This window comes from Phocoena phocoena, chromosome 1 (assembly GCF_963924675.1).
Source record: "Phocoena phocoena chromosome 1, mPhoPho1.1, whole genome shotgun sequence".
NCBI lineage: Eukaryota > Metazoa > Chordata > Mammalia > Artiodactyla > Phocoenidae > Phocoena > Phocoena phocoena.
Genome location: NC_089219.1, coordinates 4,411,914 through 4,421,583, shown reverse-complemented (window position 1 = coordinate 4,421,583; position 9,670 = coordinate 4,411,914). Strand labels below are relative to the sequence as shown.

General features: G+C 63.5%; 1 protein-coding gene across 1 annotated transcript; it reads left to right on the top strand.

Annotated features, from left to right (window-relative positions):
• Nucleotides 1–1,925: 1,925 nt before the first annotated feature.
• GPR153 (G protein-coupled receptor 153) lies at nucleotides 1,926–6,867 on the top strand. The gene is made up of 5 exons (XM_065895098.1): nucleotides 1,926–2,281; nucleotides 2,620–3,049; nucleotides 4,769–4,961; nucleotides 5,567–5,751; nucleotides 6,187–6,867. Exons 1-5 carry the CDS (start codon nucleotides 1,926–1,928, stop codon nucleotides 6,865–6,867), a joined length of 1,845 nt encoding a protein of 614 aa, XP_065751170.1.
• Nucleotides 6,868–9,670: the final 2,803 nt, after the last annotated feature.

The window sequence follows — 9,670 nt, the reverse complement described above, 5'->3', positions numbered from 1 at the left end:
GACTACCCACACGCTTCTCGAGGCAGATAGAGACTACCATGTCTACGTACAGATGAGAAAACCGAGGCCCAGCTGAGTCACGTGACTGGCTGGGGAGCTAAAGCTGGAGTCTAACAGCTCCTCACCCCATACCGAGTGGCCTCTGTATGCTGAAGTCAAGGAGGCTTGCCGGACAGCAGAACGGCTGGTGGAGGGTTCAGCGGGGCCACCTCACCCCCCACGCTGGGTCTGGGGTGGGGAAGGGGAGGCAGCTTTGTGAGCAGAAGCCCAATGCTTGGGAAGGAAGTTCCCTGGCCCCAGGAGTCCCCCAGCCCCTGCTAAAAGGCCCTCAGTGGGCACTGGTGTGGTCCAGATTGGACTCCTCCTGTGGGTCAGGGGCCTGGACAGGCCCACTGCAGGGGCACAGAGATGAATGACACCCATCAGGACTCAAGAGATCCTTCGGTGTCCGTGGGGCTCAGGCCACACCCCGCACGAGACAAGCAGGGGAGCCTGGCAGCAGGCTGGGAGGTGTCACTTCCCCTGTCCTGAGCGCCAGGGGCCTGCAATGGCCTGTCCACCCCAAGCTGGAGACAGTCCCTGAAGGATCACGTGGCTGTGTCTGGTTCAGTGGTGCCCATAAGTGTTGGGGGCAACAGACTTGCAGCCGATGAGATTACACAGGCTGGAGGGTGAGAAGGCCCGAGTGTAGGCAGCGTACATAGCAGACCTGCACTGAGCGCTGCACTTGTCCCCCACGCCACCTGCTCCAGGCTGTGGCCAGAGGGGCCTGCTGTGGGGGGCCTCACGTCAGAGGGACTGGCCAGTGCTCTGTGCAGGGACGCGCCGAGCTGGGAAGCGGGGGGACTCACTGCCAGGCCCACTGGCAGGATGGGGCGGCTCCCCAACACGTGCCTCCTGCCCCACGTCCTAGGTCCCTGGTTCCTACCTATCCACAGGCCGTCCTTGGGGGCAGGTTCTGGTCCCTGGACCAGCTACAGTCCCATGCTGCCTGCGGCATCCAGGGCAGCCACCGTGTGTGAGACCGGGCCCGCCCCAGGCGCTAGAGATGCGGCGTCTGTCCACCCCAGCCTCCCCCTGGAGGAAGCCTCATCGTCCCTGTTTGAGTAGGACGTGGGTGCAGGGACTTTGCTGGGGCCACATGACTAGTACACTAGAGCTTAGTGTACCCCCCAGCCCGGGGTAGTGCCGGGGCCTGCCAGGCGTGCACGGCCATGGAAGGCCTGCTGGGGGCTGACCTGGGTAAAGCAGGCCGCCCTTTCCCAAGGTGGGCACGAGAGTGGTCCCCAGAGCATCCCTTCCTTACAGGGGAGGTTCAGGGCACTCATCCTCCAGGCATGTCCTCATTGGCCAAAGGAAGTGGAAACCAATGAAAGTGAGGGCCCCCAGCATGCACTGGGGGAGCCTCGCATGGGCTGTGTGAGGATTTGGGGAGTTTGACGGTGAGAGGGCCGGTTCTGGGACGGGACCAGGTACACACGCGGCACAGCGCCCACCTGGGCCCGGCCTGGCGGCTTCCCTGAGGATGCAGGCGGCCTGGAAGGAAGCCTAGGTGCCGCACCTTGACCAGGAGTAGGTGGAGGTGAGGGGATGTGCACTTATTGAGCACCCCTGTATACATCCCCTGGGAGCCAGGAGGTTCCATAGAGGGCAGAGGAGGGCGAAGCGGCCCAGCCCGAGCCAGGACCAGACAGGCAATGGAGCATGAGGGGACCCCCTCTATCTCGCACTCCCAAGAGCCCCAGGAGCTTCATGGCCGGAGCCCAAGGGAGAGTCCCTGAGAGCTCTTTGGCTCCCCCCCAAACCCACTGCAGATGCTCACGGTCCCTGGTGTCCCCAGGCCGCCACGTGTGAGGGCTGCTGCTCGGAGCTGAGGCCTGGCTGGAGGAGGATGTCCCAGCCGCCGGCCAGCTCCCATCTGCACCATGAGTGATGAGCGGCGGCTGCCCGGCAGCGCGGTGGGCTGGCTGGCCTGTGGAGGCCTCTCCCTGCTGGCCAACGCGTGGGGCATCCTCAGCATGGGGGCCAAGCAGAAGAAGTGGAAGCCCCTGGAGTTCCTGCTGTGTACGCTCGCGGCCACCCACATGCTCAACGTGGCCGTGCCCATCGCCACCTACGCTGTGGTGCAGCTGCGGCGCCAGCGCCCCGACGACGAATGGAACGAGGGCCTCTGCAAGGTCTTCGTCTCCACCTTCTACACCCTTACCCTGGCCACCTGCTTCTCCGTCACCTCCCTCTCCTACCACCGCATGTGGATGGTCCGCTGGCCCGTCAACTACCGGTGAGTTCCTGGGCGTGTGCCCGCGTGCACCTGAACATCTGGTGTCCTGGGAGAGGGGGACGTGGGTGCCTGAGCGCGCAGGTACCCTCGGTGTGGGGACAGGGTCCCTGTGCGGCGTGCCGCACCCATGCTGTGCTGGGGTTGCAGGGACGAGCGCGTGTAGGTGTACGTGGGTGCGTACGGTGTCCAGTGCAGAAGGGCTCTGTGAGAAGGACACGTGACGATGTGCTGACTGCGGGGCTGGGGCAGTTGAGGACCCTCTGCCGGTCCCCAGGGGCCTCTGGAGAGACCCTGTGAGTGACGCCAGGTCCCTCTGTCCTGCCCCCGCCCCATGCCAGGCTAAGCAACGCCAAGAAGCAGGCGGTGCACACGGTCATGGGCATCTGGATGGCGTCCTTCATCCTGTCGGCGCTGCCTGCCGTCGGCTGGCACGACACGAGCGAGCGCTTCTACACCCACGGCTGCCACTTCATCGTGGCTGAGATTGGCCTGGGCTTCGGCGTCTGCTTCCTGCTGCTGGTGGGCGGCAGCGTGGCCATGGGCGTGGTCTGCACGGCCATCGCCCTCTTCCAGACGCTGGCGGGGCAGGTGGGGCGCCGGGCCGACTGCCACGCCTTCACCGTGCCCACCATCGTGGTGGAGGACGCACAGGGCAAGCGCCGCTCCTCCATCGACGGCTCCGAGCCCGCCAGGACCTCGCTGCAGATCACCGGCCTGGTGGCCACCATCGTCATCATATACGACTGCCTCATGGGCTTCCCTGTGCTGGTGGGTGAGCCTGTCAGGTGGTAGGAGCCTGGCGGGGGGACGTGGGCTCTGGGACAGCCGTGCTCCAGGCGTGCTCCAGGCATTAGGTGGTTGAATCCTCACACCCGGTCTTTTCAGGAGGCATCGTCATCATCCCCATTTTACAGAGGTGGAAACTGAACTTCAGAGAGGCCACATGGCCCGCCTAAAGTCCGGGCATCCATGGTGGGGTCTGAACCCATGTCAGGTGGCTGCAGAGACCAGGGTCTTTTGTCACACGGCAGGGGACTTTCCTGACCTGAGTGAGACCCATTTGATGCAGAGGGTATGGAAGGTGGGGTGACATGCCACAGGCCTTCTGGTGGGTCCAGGTCCCAGGATGGACAGAGGAGGGATCTAGTGTGGCAGAATCGGCTTTGATCCTGAATCGGGAGGCAGGGCAGGCCTTGAATGTGTGCTGGGGAGTTGGACTGGATCCCAGGAGCTGAGGAAGGTCAAGGTGAGGGCTGGTCTGAAGACCCTGCCAGCAAGGGTCCAAGGTCCACCGAGGCTGCCTGGGGTCCTGTCTGTGAGGCTATGCCCCAGGCCTAGCCCAAGAATGACGTCTGGACTCAAAGACAAGCCCTCCCACTGATAGGGCTCCAGCCCTGCCCCTGAAGGCTATGGAGCTGGACAGGGAAGGGTCTAGGGGCAAGGACCAGATAGAGGCTTCATCCCTGGGCAGGGAGTCATCGCAGGACCCAAGCTCCAGAAGGTGACAGGTGGTGTGGCAGCCTCGTAAGTCAGGGGTGACCTTCTGCCCCACCCTCAGTGGGCCAGAGTAGAGTCCTCCTGTGTGCAGTGGGGCCTGGTGTCCCCAGTCCCTTGATGATAGAGGGAAGGTGTGTGTGTGAAATTGCAGAGCCAGATGGGAACAGCAGTGGAGGAAGGGCCCCCCAGCTTCTCTTCAGGGCCGTTTGTGGAACCCACTCCATGCTGCGGGCCTGGTATGGTGTCTGGAATCTTTACCTCACCCTGTGGGGTGTTCTTGGCCCATTTCACAGATGAGGAAACTGAGCCCCAGAGAGGTTTAGCATCTTTCTGAGGGTCACACAGCTCGCATGGAAGAACCAGCATGATGTCTGCATCAGGCCCACTTCTGCTCTGAAAGAGGAATAGTGATGTCACTCAGTGGGGGAGCAGGGGAATGAGGCGTCCCTAGGCGGTGACCCAAAGGCCACCTGGCTGGATCCTCTGACCCCCAGAAACTACTTTGATTCTAGATCTCTGGGGTCTGAGGTCTAGACCCTCAGAGTAGGGGGAGGGCCAAGGAGGCCACTAGCCATGGAGCAGCAGGGATGGTAGAAAGGTCCCTGAACTGGGAGACTTGAGACCCGGCTCTCAAAAAAGGGGCCGGTAATCCACGCCTTCTCCTCCTTGGGCGGTCACGGGTGAAATGAGGGAGGCCGTGCCCAGTGCTACCTGGTGCACTGTGAAGGGCTCTGCACACACGGGGCTGTGACTGTTCATCTTGGCACCAGCGGCTGTCGGTGGGCAGGGACTTCTCCCCTCACACTCTGTCTCTTTCCTGCCCAAAACCCCAGTGCTTTGTCCGCCTCCCCCTCCCCCTCTATCTCCCCCTCCCCCGCCTCCGGCAGGTGGGCAGTCAGACCTGCCCCACAGGTGGGAGGACTGAGGCCGGGAAGGGAAGCTGGGTGATGGGGGTCCTGCCGGGTGCCAGGCCCAGCCCTGTGCCCACAGGTGGTGAGCTTCAGCAGCCTGTGGGCTGACGCCTCGGCGCCCTGGATGGCACTGTGTGTGCTCTGGTGCTCAGTGACCCAGGCCCTGCTGCTGCCCGTATTCCTCTGGGCCTGCGACCGCTACCGCGCTGACCTCAAGGCTGTCTGGGAGAAGTGCGTGGCCCTCATGGCCAACGACGAGGACTCGGGTGATGGTGAGGACGGTCTGAGCATGCCCCCCAGGGAGAGTGGCGCCTGGGTGAGGTCACTGGGGGTCCGCGGGATAACAGCTGTCAGAGCCCCCTTGTTCTACCCCAAAGGTTCTTCAACCCCTCAAGGACTCAAGCCTGGTGTCACACGGGGCATTCCCCTGTATGGCTTGGCCGCCCCCAGGGTTCCAGTTAATCAGACGTTCTGGTTAACAGAGTGGCTGTGGACTGCAGCCTGAACGTGTTTCTTGGAGCTTCCAACCTTAGGGGTCCTGGCGAACTGCCCCGGGGCTCCTGTGGACCGGTCCTGTCTCCCTGCCAGCAGTAATAATGTGACCCTGGGCTGAGCCCTTGCCACCTGGCAGGCAGTGTCAGCTCCTTGTGTCTATTTAGTTCTCACCCCCATAGAGGAGGAAACTGGCTCAGGGTCTGTGACTTCCCCAGGCCCTCAACTACAAGGTGGCAGAGTCAGGATCTGAATAGAGGACCCCACCCTTCTCCTTTTCTGTTAACCAGCCCACCAGCCCTGCGTGTGTCTCTGGGGGTCCCTGGGACCCATTCCTGGATGCCCCCAAGTTTCCACGGCCCTAAGCTTCTGCCCCGCCCTGCAGAAACCAGCCTGGAAGGTGGCATCCCCCCAGACCTAGTGTTGGACCGCTCCCTGGACTACAGCTATGGGGGTGACTTTGTGGCCCTGGACAGGACGGCCAAGTATGAGCTCTCTGCCCTGGAGGGGGACCTGCCCCAGTTCTACCCTCTGCGGCCCGTGCAGGAGGACAAGATGCAGTACCTGCAGGTAGGGACAGCCAGGGCTGGAGATGCAAATATGCCTCTCCAAGGCCTTTCCTCTCTGAGCCCATCTCACGCCTGCCACAGCTCCTGGGGCTGGCTTTCATCCTCCCAAGACGGGCTGGCCCCAGGTCACAGAGCCTGTGCAGGTGGACCCATGGGCGGCACCCCAGCCCCTGTGCCCAAGTTCGCTGGTGCTCCAGGAGGATGGTCCATTTGGTGCCTGTGTTGTTTCCTTGGGGCTCAGGACCCTACTCAAAGGGACTTCTCCCCAGCTGACCCAAGCTACAGATGACAACACTTGCCCCAAATCTCACAGCTCTAAACCAGGGTGCCCTGGACCAGGCCTGGTCCCTGACCCCAGGCGGCCCTGCCCGGTGAGGGGAGGCTAGGTCCCCCTTTTCCAGGAGGGCAGCCCGGGTTAACCCCTTGGTCCTGACAGGTCCCGCCCACGCGACGCTTCTCCCACGACGACGCGGACGTGTGGGCCGCCATTCCGCTGCCCACGTTCCTACCGCGCTGGGGCTCTGGAGAGGACCTGGCCGCCCTGGTGCTGCCTGGCGGGCCCGACCGGCGCCGCGGCGGCCTGCTGGCGGAGGACGCGCCCCCCTTCCGCCCGCGCCGTCGCTCGGCCGAGAGCCTGCTGTCGCTGCGTCCCCCGGCCCTGGACAACGGCCCGCGCCTCGCCCCTGGCTCGCCCCCCGGCAGCCCGCGCCGCCGCGCCGGGCCCGGCGCCCGCTGCGCCTCGGCCTCGCTGCTTCCCGACGCCTTCGCGCTGACCGCCTTCGAGCGGGAGCCACAGGCCCTGCGCCGCCAGCCCGCCTCACCGGGGCCCTTCCCCGTCCGCGCCCTGCCCCACGACGGCGCCCAGCCCGGCGGGGACGCGGCGCCCCCTGGCGGCGGCGGCGCGCAACGGAGCCCCGGGCCGCGCCCGGCCGCACACGCGCATTCCAGGACCCTGCGGACCGGCCTGAGCGCGTCGTGGGGCGAACCCGGGGGCCTGCGCGCGGCGGGCGGCGGCGGCGGCGGCGGCGGCGGCAGCATCAGCAGCTTCTTGAGCTCGCCCTCGGAGTCGTCGGGCTACATCACGCTGCACTCGGACTCGATGGGTTCGGCGTCTTAGGGCCCGCCGGCGCCTCCCCAAGTCTCCAGGCGGGCCGGGCCACCCACGGGGCCAAAGCACCAAAGATGCCATCCTAACCCGGCCCAGGCTCGGGGCAGGCTACGCTGAGGCCGCCGGCGGCGCCTGAACTTGCGCTAGCCCTGACGGGGCGGCGGCTGTGCGCCGCCCCGGAAGCGGCCATTGCCTGGAGGGGCAAAGCCCGCCCCGGACGACCACACTGGGCGCGGACCAGCCTCTGGGCAGGGCATCTCTGGGCAGAGTGAGGCTGGGGCTTGGGAAAAGGCGGGCTCCGCACGGGGCAGCTGGCTACCGCCGGACGGAACAAAGCCCAGCCCTGCAGGAGCCACCAGACTGCAGCCGCTTCCCACTCTGCACCGTAATTGTCACACCTCAGGGGGTGGGGTACAGACAGGGTCTGTGAGCACAGGGGTCTTCAGAGCCCAAACCAAGTTCTCTGAGCAGCTCTCCCTGCTGACTTGTTCTGCCTTGGTTTCCGCATCTGTGAGGAGCAGGTGACCATGTTAGCTCTCAGGACTGTCTGGACAAGTCTCCTGGTCTGTGTGCCCCGGCCGCCACCGAGGGGACAGGGAGTGAGTAGTGGAGGACCCTCCATGGGTCCTCTGTGGGGCTCAGTTTTCAGGGGCCTGGCGTGGCCCCCAAGCCTGAGGCCTCCCACACTTAGTGCCCCTGGCCCCCTTGAGAACTCTCCCCAGCCAAGCTAAAGCACAACACTTTCGCACCATCACCATTGGCACACACCCACCTTGGCCGCTGTTAGCATCCCACTCTCATCACTGTGCCTCCATTGCCTATGCACAACATGTCAGCCACCTCTCTGACTCCCCACGAAGGTCGTGGGTACGTGGTGGAGAAAACTGAAGCAAAGGGGGAGCGGGCTTCCTTCTCCTGGTGCCAATCCCCAACCTGTGCAGGTCTGGCCAGGAAGGGATCTTGCCTTAGAGGCCTTGCAGCTTCTGGGTTCAAGGCCTGGTCCCTGGTAAGAGTCTTCCTCCACCCTGGGGCAGGGGTCTTCTTTTGCTCTCCATGCTGGGCAGACCTCTTGCAGGCCTGGGCTTGGCCATGAGCCCTTGGGAGGGCCTGCTGGGTCTTGCATGGAGGAAGACCCTCGACTCAGGCTAAGGAGAAGCCCAGGAATAGCTGTGGACTTTGAGCTGGAGGGGCTGGGATGAATGCAAAGACTGTCTCATTCCATCCCCTGCCTCCATGCAGTGGCCCCTCCATGTGAAGATCTGGAGGGGGTTCCAGGGCCTGCAAGGAGCTGGTCTACCCCCTCTCCCCTCCTACTCTGCAACCTGGAATTGCAGCACTGCCTCTGCCCCTCAGGTGGCCAAGCCTGTCTCCTCACCCTCCAGACGGGGTCCCAGCTCCAGAGAGGCCTCTGGGAGCCGGGAGAACAGGGGGGACTACGCAGCTCTGTCTCACCTTCAGAGGCCCCTTCAGTCTCTGGCTGGGGGGTAACTTGGGGGGAGGAGCTGGCCACAGGTGAGTAAGGCAGGAGGCTCCAGTCCAGCCTCAGCCATGGGAGGCCTGCCTCGCCAACGCTGCTGTACCTTCAAGGACCCACATGTGATGTGGGGGCGGAGGTAGCCGGTTAGCCACTGTTCCCCACCCCCCGCCGGCCGATTTGTCACCTTGGGTTTTTATATCCAATCTGTGTATTTCATATCCAACGGCAATACTTGCAAGGAGGCGTGGTCCCCTGAAGTCCCTCCAGTCCTGGTTTTTACAAAACTATTAAAGAAGAGGGAGGACCCCAGGCAGAGGCCCCCGGAGCGTGGGGCTCCCCCTCTCACCTTGTCTTGCCTCCAGGCCTGTTTGCTGCCCTGATGAGCAGCTTGGCCCTGGGTTCACTGTGGAGGGAGCTCTGTCTTCATACCACCACCCAGCCCAGAGCCAGGGATCCGTTTGTAGTTTTTTTTGACAACTGAGCATTTATCTTCTGTACAGAATCTAATAAAAACTTCCTATGATTTGCACCAGGCAATCCGAGGCCGATTTCATGGAAACACTTAGAACCTAACAGCACCGCTGGCCAGCTGCCCCTAAACGTCTCTCCCTCTGGGTCCTGAATTCCTCCGCTAGTGCACCCTTCCTTTGGGTTGGACTTGCCCCTTTCTCTAGGCAAATCCAGCGGCCCCACCCAGCGAGTGAGTCAGACCTGGGGCAGCAGCAGGATGGAGCGGCCTGGTGGGTTCCAAAGCCCTAATAAAGGGCGGAGATGACCTACGAGTGCAGATGGCAGCCCCTGCCCAGGTTTGGCTTCAGGGACCACTAATCCCAGTGAGGCTGATTCCGGAGGGCGAGAAAGGCAGAGCAGTTGGAGCCGTGCCTAGGGGAGGAGGACCCATTGTGCCGGTTGACCCGCCCACCAGCCTGGGTTGGAATTCCGAGGACGTGCCCTGGGTCCGCGATGTAAGATCGCCACCTGGTGGCCGGCAGGAGCCTGGTGGCCTGCAGAAGGATTAGTGTCGGGAAGTTGAGACCCGAGAGGCCGCCCCGGGACCACCACTGCAGGAGCCCCGCCCCAGCACCGGAGAGCCCGCTGGGTGGTGCGGTAGGGGAGCCGGGTCGCCCTCTCCCCGCGGTCTGACCAGGACGGGTTTAGCACACGGCAAGGCAGGGGCAGCCCAAAATGAGAAACGTTTTATACAAAGTTGATGTTGGTAGTTCAAAAAGATTCACCTAAGTAGGCATCACAGGAGCAATTAGAACCTTCGTGGCCTCTTTATACCCATTTCAGAAGTTCAAACTGTCCTTATTTTGAATTTCAAGCTGGTGGGAG

Bases quoted from the DNA above. Each gene is read 5' to 3' on its own strand.
- GPR153 (XM_065895098.1), top strand. From the start codon at position 1,926: ATGAGTGATGAGCGGCGGCTGCCCGGCAGCGCGGTGGGCTGGCTGGCC. The intron at 3,050-4,768 runs GTGGGTGAGCCT...CTGTGCCCACAG, and splicing joins TCATGGGCTTCCCTGTGCTG to GTGGTGAGCTTCAGCAGCCT. The intron at 5,752-6,186 runs GTAGGGACAGCC...TGGTCCTGACAG, and splicing joins ACAAGATGCAGTACCTGCAG to GTCCCGCCCACGCGACGCTT.